General features: G+C 46.0%; 1 protein-coding gene across 11 annotated transcripts in view; it reads right to left on the reverse strand.

Annotated features, from left to right (window-relative positions):
• LOC144686390 (disintegrin and metalloproteinase domain-containing protein 23-like) overlaps window positions 1–13947 on the reverse strand; it is a 198610-nt gene that overhangs the window by 34666 nt on the left and 149997 nt on the right. For 7 of the 11 annotated variants that reach the window (XR_013577924.1, XM_078551533.1, XM_078551531.1 and 4 more), the window contains exons 21-22: window positions 8330–8435; window positions 1922–2041 (exon numbers count right to left, since the gene is read on the reverse strand). Coding sequence is in view for 10 of the 11 variants with exons in the window: in XM_078551533.1 (XP_078407659.1) it covers window positions 1922–2041; window positions 8330–8435 (226 nt within the window). In the remaining variant the exon portion in view is untranslated. The remainder of the gene's footprint in view (window positions 1–1921; window positions 2042–8329; window positions 8436–13947) is intronic. The other 4 variants (XM_078551539.1, XM_078551537.1, XM_078551538.1 and 1 more) reach the window with 1 other exon arrangement.

The following is a 13947-nucleotide window of genomic DNA, read 5'->3' on the forward strand; positions in this document are numbered from 1 at the left end:
GGATGCGTGGCCTACGTAACAGCTGCATATAAGAATTTCCGTACACACCTTAATGCGGTCCATCCTACGCTCAAGTTTGCCTTTGAAATTGAGCAGTCTAACAGGCTCCCTTCCCTCGACGTGCTAGTTGAGAAATCTGCTAATGTGTTCTCTACTCCTGCCTACCACAAGCCAGCCTTCAACTGGTCAATATGCGCGTTGGGCTCCCTTCGGCTCCACACGCTGTAAGATTGGCCTTATTGGCAATCTCGTAAGTAGGGCCTGAGCCATTTATGCACTGTGCAAGCCTGATGCAAAAATAGGCTATACTGCAGGATACCGGCTACCACAATCAGGTAATTGCTCGCTGTGGGTCGCACATGCTCACGAAAGGGCCTAAGACCACCTCTTTCAGACTGAAAAGTGCCCGGTCTACCTCAGATTACCCTGGAAGGGTAAGGTGAATCAGAAATGTGAGCAACAGGTGAAGCTAGCTGTTTCACACTGTAACAATGCATTAGCAACATGAGTGGTATCTTCCACTAACAGGATCGCACCGGCACTGAAATTCACGTACCATCTTACACATGTGTGTGGTAGGCAAAGTGTCTTTTGGCTTGACGGCAGCATCTTGTTGGTGGCAAATACCACTCGTGTTGCTGCTGCACAGTAGCAGTGTGAAACAGCTAGCTTCACCTGTTGCTCACATTTCTGATTCACCTTTCCCTTCCAGGGTAATCTGAGGTAGACCGGGCGAGTTACAGGTCTGAAAGTCGCAGCCTTGGGACCATTCGGGTTCAATACACAGCGAGCAATGATCTGACTGCAGTCGCCATTATCTTGCAGGGTGGCTTTGATGTGCCCTATTTCAGCATCAATCTTGCACGGTCAGCAAATAGCTCAGGCCCTATTTACGAGATTGCCAATAAAGCCATTCTTATAGCATACGGAGCTGTGGGAATCCCAATGCGTATATTGACCAGTGAAGATAGGCTTGTGGTAGACAGTGGTAGAGAATCCATTAGCAGATTTCTCAATGAGCACATCAAGGGAAGGGACCTCGTTAGACTGCTCCAATTCAAAGGTGAATTTGAGTGTGGGATGGAGTGCATTAAGGTGTGTAAGGAAATCCTTACGTGCAGTTGTAATGTGGTATATGAATTTCAGTGTTAACGCAATGCCAGATACATAGGACATACATCCCAACGACTGGGACGTATCAAACAGCAAATCCCTTCGGCTGTTCACAACAGGTTAAACACTGACCATGCTTAACCAACTCCTGCCGGGAAAACTCAGAACATAATGGGCTCACTTACGCTTGCTAGAAGCTACACATATTCATACGCTTGGACCTGTCCTCTGGAGGCAAAAGGAACATGTCCAGACATTGCACCTTTTTGAACTAAACAAAAGTATGGGGGACAATAGTCCCCTGGTGCATTCTCCATGGCAACGCCTCAACCAGAGTCAACTTGCCAGCCAATCAGCATCGTTTTCTCAAGCAGAATAAGCTGTTGCTCCCTTTGAAATCTGGCATTCTTGCATCTGTCCTGATGAGTGCAAAATGAAAAACTTTCACAGCATGTCTCTTTTAACACCAATATTCAAGTTCTGTACCACCAAGCGACTGTTTAGACACAGGGCATTGAATATGCACACACATATAGACATACCCATGCCAGAGACGAAAACACGAGACATACAACTGCCACATTACAGCAACTCTACACAAATAAGTAACTGCAGATTTTGCGCTGCACACATGTGTCATGGGCCAAGTTTCAAAGCTCAGTCATAAGAAGCATAAAAAATAGAGCAGCAGATGTTCAAACACTCACTTTAATGCCAATCTAGCCCATGCCAATCTAGCCCATGCACTCAAACAGCAAACAATTCCTAACTTTGGGAAACATGAAATGTCAGAAAGCTGAGCTCCTACCTACAGTCTACCAGCTTTCCCTGGTGGTAGAAGGACGTGGGCGTGATCTCACCGAGGAGGCGGCCAATTCGCGGGACCCGGCTAATGCCAGTGCAGAGAAGGTAGCCGCAGAAAACATCACTGGCACAGGGAAGGTCAGAGGGCAAGCAAGGAAAAGGCAGGCAGGTGCAACAGGAGGGAAAGAGAAGGGTGGGACGAGAAAAGAGAGAAACATGGTCTACGATAAGACAACGTGATCGCGATTCCTGACAACTGGAGGCATTTTTACACTCCGGGAGTTACTACTGTAACGTTGCACCCCAACGAGTGACAGAATCACAAAATCACACAGTGCAGAAGAGGCCCTTCGGCCCATCGAGTCTGCACCGACAGTCCAGGGACTGACTGTATCGCAGACACGGCAGCCCACAAATAAACAGGCCAATTAACACCATCCCTTGAAGCAAAGTGACAGCAGTTAGGCTTGTCTGTATGCATCCTGAGCCTCCAGGTTAAGCAGAGCTCCAAGACAGACCACCTCTCCAGGTGACTTGTTAAAACAAAAAAGGGAGAGGAACCTGGACATTGAGGTTAATCTCCGCAAACAGGAGATGCATAAAAATAAACACGCCTGTAAACACAAGAGCACCATAAGTCCAGGTAAACAATTGCTAAGTACACTGTAGGCAGGTAATGCAGGATTCCATTGCTTATTTATTGCTTCCTTTTAACAAACTATTAGGATGCTAAGACAATATAAATGCCAATATTCACTTTCCTTGTTATTTGCTTTCCCTCTTAGTTCTTTAGAGAACTAGGGCTAGAAACTGTCCTGAGCAATAGCTCAAAAGGGACGATATCAGCTCATATCATGTTAGGCACCCACCTGATACTCAACAACTTGCATTTATATAGCACCTTGGATGTAATAAAACACCCAAAGGCCCTTCACAGGAACGTCTGAAACAAAACTTGGCAATGAGTCACATAAGGGGATATTAAGTCAGGTGACCAAAAACTTGGTTAAAGAGGGAGGTTTTATGGAGCATCTTAACGGAGGAAAGTGAGATCGCGAGTTGTGGAGAGGATATTCTAGAGCTGAGGGCCTTGGAACTGAAGGCACAGTCACCAATGGTGGAGGGATTAAAATGGGGGATTCTCAAGAGGCCAGAATTAGAGGAGCGCAGATATCTCGGACGGTTGTAAAGTTGGAGGAGAGTGGAGAGAAAGGTACGGGCGAGTCTACGGAGAGATCTGAAGACATGGATGAGAATTTTAAAATTGAGATGACGATTAGCTGGGATCCAATATAGGCCAGTGAGCGCAGGAGCGATGGGTGAACAGGATTCGGTACGAGAAAGGACATGGGCAGCAGAGTTTTGGGTAACTTCAATTTCTGGAGAATAGAATGCAGGAGGCCAGCTAAGTTGCATTGAGCTATTTAAGTTCGATTACACAGTTCTACTGATGGCAGTGGGACTGAACATCATGCATAAGAGTACATCAGGCAGCAAATACAACCCCAGCAGCTTTTTATCCCATAGCTGATAGCTGTGTGTGTCTTTTGTAGGTTATTGCGGCTGTTGTTAAGATGCAGTCATGGTACCCTCTCATTATATTATGCTGCTGTTTGTCCATCTGACACAGATATCTCCCCAGACCCCCAGACTAGGTCAGTTATGCTAATGAGTTCAATCCTTTACCATGATACAGACCAAACTCGGTAAAGTAGCCGCTAACGAATCCAATACGATTTGCCACATCTACGAGCCTGACAAAAACACTGTAGTCTTGATCACTGTGGAACTGTGTGTTAACTTGAGGATTAATTTCTTCTACTTTCTCTTTTAAACAAAGTCAGAGGAACACACCAGCTTTTCACAGCACATTCTTGGACATTAGTTGTCAAAGATACAGCACAGGCTATTCAGCCCATCATGTCTTCTTTCATGTTTTCCCTTCTCGAACATTTATCCAATTCCATTTTGAAAGTTCCAGTTGAATCTACTTTCACTACCCTTTGAGTCAGTGCATTAAGGATTGCTGCATAAAGAAATTCTCCTCACCTCACCCTGGTTCTTTTGCCAAATGTCTTATATTAGCACCTCTGGGCTACCAACCCTGCTGCTACTGAAAAAAAGTTTCCTTAATACAGTTAACAGCTGCCTTCCCTAATGGAACAGCAAAATCAGAAAGAAGTTCTAATGCTGAATGACCCACCAACCTCATCGGTAACACTTGGTGCAGCAGTCCTGGTTCGGAGCCTGCAAACTGGGAGTGCTAGTGGAGAGAAAATGAATTGAACCAGCCATTTAAATACTCAGGCTACAAGAGCAGGTCAGTGGCTCGGAATTCTGTGATGAATAACTGACCTCCTGATTCCCTAAAGCCTGTCCACCATCTACAAGGCACAAGTCAGGAGTGTGATGTAATACTCCCTACTTGCCTGGATGAGTGCAGCTCCAACAACACTCAAGAAGCTCGACACCGTCCAGGACAAAGCAGCCCGCTTGATTGGCACCACCTTAAAAATTCACTCTCTCCACCATCGCTGCATAGTGGCAGCAGTGTATGCTATCTACAAGATGCACTGCAGCAACTCGCCAAGGCTCCTTTAACAGCACCTTCCAAGCCCGTTACCTCTACCAGAAGAACAATGGTAGCAGACGCATGGGAAGACCACCAAGCTCCCCTTCAAGTCACACACAATCCTGACTTGAAACTATATCGCCGTTCCTTCACTGTCAACTGGGTCAAAATCCTGAAACTCCTTCCATAACAACACTGTGGGTGTACTGTGACAACTCTTGTGCTTTGGGAAAAGCCTATATTTTCTATTTGTGAGATGTCCCTTCATCCAAAGTGAAATTGAGGAGTATTCTGAAAAGGCAGCAATTGGACTTCCTAGCAAGCATTTTAATTCCAACAAATGCCCATGTGTCCTAGCTTGCTATGGAGCTGAAGCAAAGGGTAAATAGACAGCTAATTGGGATATTTAATTACAGCAGGCCTTAGAATCTGTAGTTCAAAACAGATCCTGGTGAAGAAGCAGGGTGAAAACTGAGAACAGAGCAGGGGCTGTGTTATGTGTGTATGGCACAGTTAATAAAGGACAGAAAACTGAAGACAGGGAGAGCAGAGGTTGTGGATTGGGCAAGACGACTGCAGATGTTTCAGTTTTGCCAGAGCCAGCCAGACCATTAATGGGGTCAGAGGAGGAGACTCTAGGATCCTATGCCATCAAGATTGTTGTGAGCCTAGCTGAGGAGGTTCTGCAGGGCTGTGCTGTTTGGGCATCAACTGTATCAGGAACTTTGGACAGAGTATGATTGCCGGTGACAGCTACTCAAGGATCAAATCCATTAAGTAGGAAGTGAGAGATCCTATGTACCAGAGGCCAAGTTGGAAAGACTGAGATTGCACGTGGTGCCACATTTATGCAGGAAGTGATGCGAGTGCTTGGAGCTATGTGAGGTGCATTTTTGTTGTATCAACCATTTAAAGTGAAATTTACCTTTCTATTTGAAAAATGTTTCACCTGCTAATTAATGTTTTGATTATGTTGAATTTAGTTGGTCTGTTACAAATAAAAATTTTAAAAAGCTAAATCTTGACCATCGGGCTTTTTTCCATTGGCCTCGTGGGGATTTCTTTCCTTTTAAAAGTTATCAGTATCCACTGGGATCATAACAGTACCTACACCACATGGACTGTAGCTGTTCAAGAAGGTGGCTCTGCACCACCTTCTCAATGGTGCAGGACATAGGGCGGAATCGTTCCAGATTTGCACTAATTGCGGTAGCAGGGGTGGGGAAAAGGGCGTTTTACCTGCTGGTTACAATGGCAGGTTTTTGTGCCGTGTCATCCCAATCCCGCCTCATTAATCATGCGCTCCTGGGAAACAAACCGTTTCGGGGCTGACTTTGAGAGGTAAGAGTGACCAAAGCCCCCTCCGCCTGATGAGGTGAACTAGCCAACCTGGCTGGGCTGGCACAAGGGCTACCCTTTTGAATGGCTGGTCAAGCTTCTAGCTTCAAATTCTTCTCCCACCCACCCAATAAGAACCTTTCACTTGTTTAAATTAATGAGAAAGGTAAATGACGACACTCAGTTCAACAGTTGGGCTGAAGGGACATGTTATCATTGGTCCATTCAGCCACTGATGCTGGCTCTTGTTATGGAAACTCCTGTCCTGCAGCAGCAACTCTTTTTTTTTCCTTTATGGGATGTGGGCATCACTGGAAAGGCCGGCATTTGTTGCCCACCCCTAATTGCCCCTGAACTGAGTGGCTTGCTAGGCCATTTCAGAGGATAGTTAAGAGTCAACCACATTGCTGTGGGTATGGAGTCACATATAGGCCCGACCAGGTAAGGGTGGCAGGTTTCCTTCCCTAAAGGATATCAGCGCTAGTTACATGGTCTCCGTTACTGAGACTAGCTTTCAATTCCAGATTTCATGAATGGAATTTAAATTCCGTCAGCTGCCCAAGGTGGGATTTGAATCTGTGTCCCCTGGGCATTAACTTGGGCCTCTGGATTACTAGTCCAGTGACATTATCACTACGCCACCGTCTCCCAAGCACAGGCCTATCAATTCGACAACCTGGGAATAAGACACTGTGACCAAGAAAGGGAACTTTTAGGCCTTGATGGGGCAAGCAAGGAAACTCCATGGTACAAAAATTAGCTCTGCTGGCTGGATGTGGCTGGTTTGCCAGAAGTGGCAGGTAGCCAACTTTTATTATAATAATTACAACAAAAGGGTTTTTAAAGGCCTATTGTCAGAGGTTGAGTGGAATTTTCTACCTGGCCTCCCCCTTCCCCCCTCCATCCCACCGCCCCCGACAGATGAGGCCTGCTGCCTGTAGGTGACCTCTAAGCAGAAGGCCAGCACTCTATGCAGGCTTTGAGGCCCTTCTTGCCTGTCGGGTTGCCAACTGTGGTTAAATGCATTCCTAGTTTCATCACATGACTTGCCCGCATGCTCCAGCCATTACTCGACCAACACATCCATCCTTGTGACACACAGCCTTCCTACGCCAATTGGAAGGCAAAAAGACTCGTTACCCAATTGGATGATGCTTGACTGTCAGCCTAACAGCCCTTTTCTCCCCCCCCCCATTTTCAATATTTTTATATCTGGTAAAAAGAAATGTTCAAAGAAAATTTAAATAAAAACAATCTTTTTTAATGTCCTAATGGTTTTTCTCCAGAGTTGCACACAGCAGTGTCCTGGATATTGATCTTCAATTCTGAAGACTTCAGGCCAATCCTGGAGGGCTGGTAACCCTCCCTGCCTGTCTGGTTACAGCCACAGCCACAGGCTGCCCTGAGGAGGATCTCACCTTCCAAAATGCTGGCCCGGCTGGTAATTTCATTCTTTTATTTATGAAGTTTACAAAGTTGGAGAGTGCGCGCCTCAAAATGGAGGCGCCTTCTCTTGCTCTCTTACCCGAACTGCAGGCTTCATCTCCTCCTGAGGAGGGCCTCCTGTTGGCCCTCTGGCTTTGAGAGCCTGCCTGCCATCCTTAATAGGATGGTGAGCCCGCCCTCTGGCCGGTAATTGGCCAATTTGAGGAAAATCACTGCCGGGTGACCGTTCCCCAAACAGTCTGGGAGTTCTGGCTCCCAAGTGATCCCAGTGGTGGGCTCCCAACCCAAAGCCCAAAACCCCTGCTCCTAATCGCTCACTCTACTTGTCTTGTTGAAAGGCCATCAACCTGAAACGTCAATTCTGTTTCTCTCCACAGATATGGCCAGGCCTGCCGAGTATCTGCAGCATTTTCTGCTTTTATTTCACTTGCTGTGCCCAATGGGGTGCCCGCCGATGGGCTGTACGCCACAGGGAAAGCGTGGCCTTAGAAACTTCCCCATGAAGTGGAACACCACAAGGTCCTGCGCAGAGCCAATTAGGTGGCCGTTCAACCCTTACCTGGTCGGGCCTATATGTGACTCCACACCCACAGCAATGTGGTTGACTCTTAACTATCCTCTGAAATGGCCTAGCAAGCCACTCAGTTCAGGGGAAATTAGGGGTGGGCAACAAATGCTGGCCTTTCCAGTGATGCCCACATCCCATAAAGGAAAAAAAAGAGTTGCTGCTGCAGGACAGGAGTTTCCATAACAAGAGCCAGCATCAGTGGCTGAATGGACCAATGATAACATGTCCCTTCAGCCCAGCTGTTGAACTGATCACATGATCAGCCCGACAAGACCGGAGTCCTATCCCCAGCCAATGCTGCCGCCTAGTAAAGTTCGACACTGGGGAGTGAGCCTCATAAAACTATCACCCAATTAATACAATAGGACACATGACGCAATTGCTGCTGCTTATATTCACCACAGCCATTGGCCAGAGGGCAACCTGCAGAGGAATCCATCACCTAGCTGCAGCTTTGCCTGAACTCACTGAGAGCAGTTCCTACTTACTGTTTACTGCACTGCAGCCATTTATCGCCATCCTTTCCACAGTTCCCTTTCTCAGTACCTTCAGTGTTGAGCTTCTCGTAGCAGTACTTGTCGGATCCCCTGGCCTCTGTGGATGAGAAAAGCTGTCATAAGCCACATATACCTTACATTTATGGATAGGCCGAAATTTTTCTGAGGGGGTGCGCAGGGCAACCTCCCCCCTTCCTTGGGTCACAGGACCCAGGGCTGCATTTTACCAGTGGCAGCCAATTAAGCGGTTGCCACCGAGCCTCCCGACCTGTTAAGGATGGTGGCCTGCCCCCCAGGAGCCCGATCAGAAGACCAGCAGCTCAGCAGCGCTGCCTAGGCTGCAGCTGCAAGATGATCAACGGCCAGGCGCTCTAGCAGTCAGGTTAAGTGGGGTCTGGCGGCCCAAGGCAGGGCAGGCAGGCCCCAGTGAAGTGGTGGGCGGGGGTTGGTCACTGAGGGCAGGGGTGGAAATGGAGTGCCCACATAGGAGGGCCCCCTCCCCTCCAAAAGCTCGCCGGAAAGCTACCAGCGTTTACCAGTCCTCTCCCCACATGTGGCAGAGGAGCTCCCGCCACTGGTAAATGACCAGCAAAACCAGGGAGAGGCCCTTAAATGGCCACTTAAGCGGCTCAATTGGACTCCAGGTGGGCGGGTCGTCTGCCACTTTATCCACTGCTGGCAGAATGGCATGGCAGCAAGGTGACATCAGGCACACCACTCGACACTCTCCCCGCCATTTTGGCGGTCCTCCTGCTTCCGAGCCTGCCCTCGAAGACTCCATAAGATTCCAGCCATACATTCGCTACAGCACAGGAGGCCATTCAGCCCATTGAGTGCCTGCGCTCTCTAAGATCAATCCAGTCAGTCCCTTTCCCCCACTCTATCCTCATAGCCACGCAAGTTCATTTCCCTCGTGCCCATCCAATTCCCCTTTGAAATTATCGATCACTTCCTCGTTTACCACTGTCAGAGATCCACGTCATTACCATTTGCTGCGGAACCTCCCAGCACCTGAGTATCTCTTGTCCAAAACCTTAAACCTGAGTCCCCTAGACCTTGTACCATCAACTTTATAGATACCCAAGTATATCTATGCCCAAATAGTTATAGTGTACAGTTCCAATCTAGATTGTCTCCTAGAAAATTGAACACAGGAAGGAATATAGGAGAGGCCATTCAGCCCTTCGAGCCTGTTCCACCATTCAATTTGATCATGTCTGATATGTATCCATTTACCTACCTTGGTCCCATATCCCTTAATACCCTCATCCAACACCAATCTATCCATCTCAGTTTGCAAATGGTTCCCAGCCTCGAACACTTTTCGGGGGAGAAATTTCCAGATTTCCACTACCCTTTTGTGTGAAGAAATACTTCCTGATGTCAGCCGTACACAACCTGGTTATGTCCCCTTGTTCTGGACTTCCCCAACCAGAGGAAATAGTTTCTCTCTATTAACCCTATTGAACCCTTTAATCATCTTAAACACCTCAATTAGATCACCTCTTAAACCCATATATTCAAGGGAAGCTTAGTCTGTGCAACCTGTCCACATTATTGAACCCTTTTGGCCCTGGAATCATTCTGATGAATCAACACTGCACCCCCTTCAAGGCCAGCATCGCCTTCCTGAGGTGCGGAGGCCAGAACTGAATGCAGTATTCCATTTGAGGCTTAACCGGAGCTTTATACAATTGTAACATGACTTCCCTGACATTATCACTAACATTCCAATAACCTTAATTGTTAACAGAAGCTAAGCCAGTTGGTGGAGTCAAAAATCAAGAACGAGCTTACTGACTTAATTCAGTCTCAGCACTCCTCTCCCACCCAGTGTCACGGTGTTCCTTATTTATATGTGCCCAAAGTACTTAGTTAAACAATATCCTTCACCTGTGTATCTTAACAACATACTAACATACTATTAACATTAATTCCTCACAGTGTTATTTTTAGTGTCATGGTTAACACACCCATGTCATACTCCAGCATACAAGCCATAGGCATAAACGCTACTGACATTTCAGATGGTCAGATCCACAAGATCATCACTCACTCAGTTATCCTGTTTATAACGTGGTTATTTGACACAGAGTTGAGCTACCAGTCTCATATCATCGCCAAGACTGCTTGCTACTTCCACCTCCATAACATCGCCAGTCTCTGCTGCTGCTTCAGCTTGTCTGCTGAAGAAACCCTCTTCCACGTCTTTGTTACCTCCTGACTCAACTATTCCAATGCTCTCCTGACCAGCCTCCCATCTACCACCTGTAAACTTGAGCTCATCTAAAACTCTTGGTCCTAACTCGCACCAAGTCCCATTCGCCTATCACCCCTGTACTTGCTGACCCAAGTTAGCTCCCAATCTGGTAACACCCCCATTTTAAAACTCTCATCTTTGGCTTCAGACCCTTCCATTGCCTCGCTCCCTCTACTATCTCTGTAATCCCTATAACCTTCCAAGATCTCTGCACTCCTCCAATTCTGGTCTCTTGCACATCACTGATTTCCATCACCCTATCACTGAATGACCTCCCTTTACTCATCTAGGCCCTAAGCTCAGGAAATTCCCTCCCCCCTTCCTAAAGTCACAATGACCTCCTGTTGACGTACTGTTGGAAAACAAGAAATGCACATTAAAAAAAAACATTAAAGGGGTCCTGTTGATGAGTTGGTTAAAATAGCACAGAGAGGAATTTCAGGGCATTGTCATTGAGGGATGTTACCAGAAAAAGGACCTAACCCTCAATGATGCCAACTGGCTGTTTCAAGTGGTAACTTATTTGTGATCAAGTGCTACTATCACCTATTTTCAAACCTCTGGCTTGTTTTATAACATTTCCCTGTTTACCTTTAGTATTCCGAGGAGACAGCGGCCATTTTAATAAACCCACTGGAGGTTAATACCAGATCCTGAGCCAAAAACTAAAATTCCTTTGTTATTGGCGGCATCTCTAGATCACAAAGCCCAATGCAGCACACCACCGGCACCCCACCCCACCCCAACCCAGAAGTGATAGTTCAGGCGATGACATATGAGAAGAGATTGAGTCGGTTAGGATTATATTCGCTTTGCCTAACCCCTCACTGTGGCTAATGACAATGAACAATTACACTTTTTCAATCTCCTGAAGGAGTCCTTGTTGTGTGTAAGTATAATCAGTACTCACATCTCATACATTCAATGCAGGGGGGGGGAAGGGATGTGTATTAACTCCTTTATTATTTTAATTAACATAGAAACTAGGAGCAGGAGTAGGCCATTCAGCCCTTCGAGCCTGCTCCACCATTCATCATGATCATGGCTGATCATCCAACTCAATAGCTTGCTCCCGCTTTCTCCCCATATCCTTTGATCCCTTTCGCCCCAAGAGCTATAAATCTAATTCCTTCTTGAAAACATACAATGTTTTGGCCTCAACTACTTTGTGGTAGCGAATTCCACAGGCTCACCACTCTCTGGGTGAAGAAATTTCTCCTCATCTCAGTCCTAAATGGTCTACCCCATATCCTCAGACTGTGACCCCTGATTCTGGACTCCCCCACCATCGGGAACATCCTTCCTGCATCTACCCTGTCTAGTCCTGTTAGAATTTTATAGGTTTCTATGAGATCCCCCCTCATTCTTCTGAACTCCAGCGAATATAATCCTAACCGACTCAATCTCTCCTCATATGTCCCACCATCCCAGGAATCAGTCTGGTAAACCTTCGCTGCACTCCCTCTATAGCAAGAACAGCCTTCCTCAGATAAGGAGACCAAAACTGCACACAATATTCCAAGTGTGGTCTCACCAAGGCCCTGTATAATTGCAGCAAGACATCCCTGCTCCTGTACTCGAATCCTCTCAATATGAAGACCAACACACCGTTTGCCTTCTCTACTGCCTGCCCTTAAGAGGGCTAACCAAATACTTCAATGTTTTGAACTTGTGGTAGAGGTAAGGAATATATGACAATATCCAATAATTTATTGACTTAAGAGCAATTGGAAGTTATGACAATATTCTATATAAAGCCAACAGATTCTGCTGTGAATTACTCTATATCCTGAATAAGCTTCCTTCCCATAGATTAGAACAAAGTCCTTTTTTGGCAGAATAACTTCTTGCAAAGTAAACAGTCTTTTTAAAAATTCTTTCATGGGATGTGGGCAATTGCCCTTGAACTGAGTGGCTTGCTGGGCTGCTTCAGTTAAGAGTCAACCACATTGCTGTGGGTCTAGAGTCACATATGGGCCAGACTGGGTAAAGATGGTAGATTTCCTTCCCTAAAGGACATTAGTGAACCAGATGGTCTTCAATGATTGTTTCATGGTCACCATTACTGAGACTAAGTTTATATTCCAGATCTATTAACTGAATTTAAATTCCATCAGTTGCTATGGTGGGAACCCATGTCCCCACCTGAGCCTCTAGATTACTAGCCCAGTGACATTACTGCTGCGCAACCATCTTACCCCCAAGTCTTCCATAAGCATTGTTCTGGTTCAGTTTAAAAGGACAAGCCCAGGACTGTAAATGACAGAATGATAAAAATACCCAATGCTAAATCAGTTCTATCACACATAGAATCAGTGGTGCAGTTCTAACTGCTTATACAGGACTGTGATTTGCCAGCTATGTACAATGGCTGGTGTAATGTGGTAGCACTATTATAGCGCTCTACTATATACCAAACATGTTCCTTCCATTTAATGAACTTTTGTTCCAGCACCACTCTAACCTGCAGCTTTATTTAAACTTCAGTCAGTGTGTTAGGGGGAAGAAAGTAGGTAAGAATTTATGGTAAGGGAGAATTTATTGAAAGGGAATGAATTACTTAAGATCTCCAGGCAGCCAGTGCTACCAAGCACATTAATAGTTAAAGGTTACCAGATGAACCTTGCACAGCCTTAGGGCCTGCAAGCAACAGGACTTTGGGAACCAGACTGGAGTTAGAGGATGGCAATAACATAGAATAAGTGTGCTCTTCAACAAATAGGGGAAGGTCAGATGGTCCCAGCTTAGATAGGAGGGAAGGTCTCTGCCTGGGTGAAAATAGGGACATACGATGCATGTACCTGTTACCAGAGATGTCTGTTTAATGTAAACCTATATGTTGACGAGATCGGAATCTGGAAACTGTTCTTGTACGTGACCAATCATGTATAAATATGCTGAACACTTGTAATTTAGCAGAGTGCTATCTCAAGCTCCATTGAGGTGGTTCTCCCCTTGCTCGAATAAACGATCGTGACCTGTACCTGAGACTCCAGTGGACCGTTTGTCAAAGTGACCACAACAGTTTGTATATTGTGTCCTCTTTCCCTAACTCTTTCTCCTATTTACCTCATAACATTTTACACATGCAACAGCTACCATCTTATCTTGTTCAGGCTACCTGGAGAGACTTTAAAATCCAGTAAGGTATTCTCATAACAGTTTTAAAACAGAAATCAGGCATTGGGCATGTTTTGCTTCCTTATCTTCTCAAAGAACATTTCATCGTCTCAAAACAATAAGTAAAAGCTGTGGGCCCCACATCACTTAGAGGGGGTTAGAAAGGGTTTAAGTATACCTTAGGTAACTGAGCATTAATGAGGTGTTATTTACTTATATCTGCTTGTTC

The sequence above is a fragment of the Cetorhinus maximus genome, chromosome 11 (assembly GCF_964194155.1).
Source record: "Cetorhinus maximus chromosome 11, sCetMax3.hap1.1, whole genome shotgun sequence".
Lineage (NCBI taxonomy): Eukaryota > Metazoa > Chordata > Chondrichthyes > Lamniformes > Cetorhinidae > Cetorhinus > Cetorhinus maximus.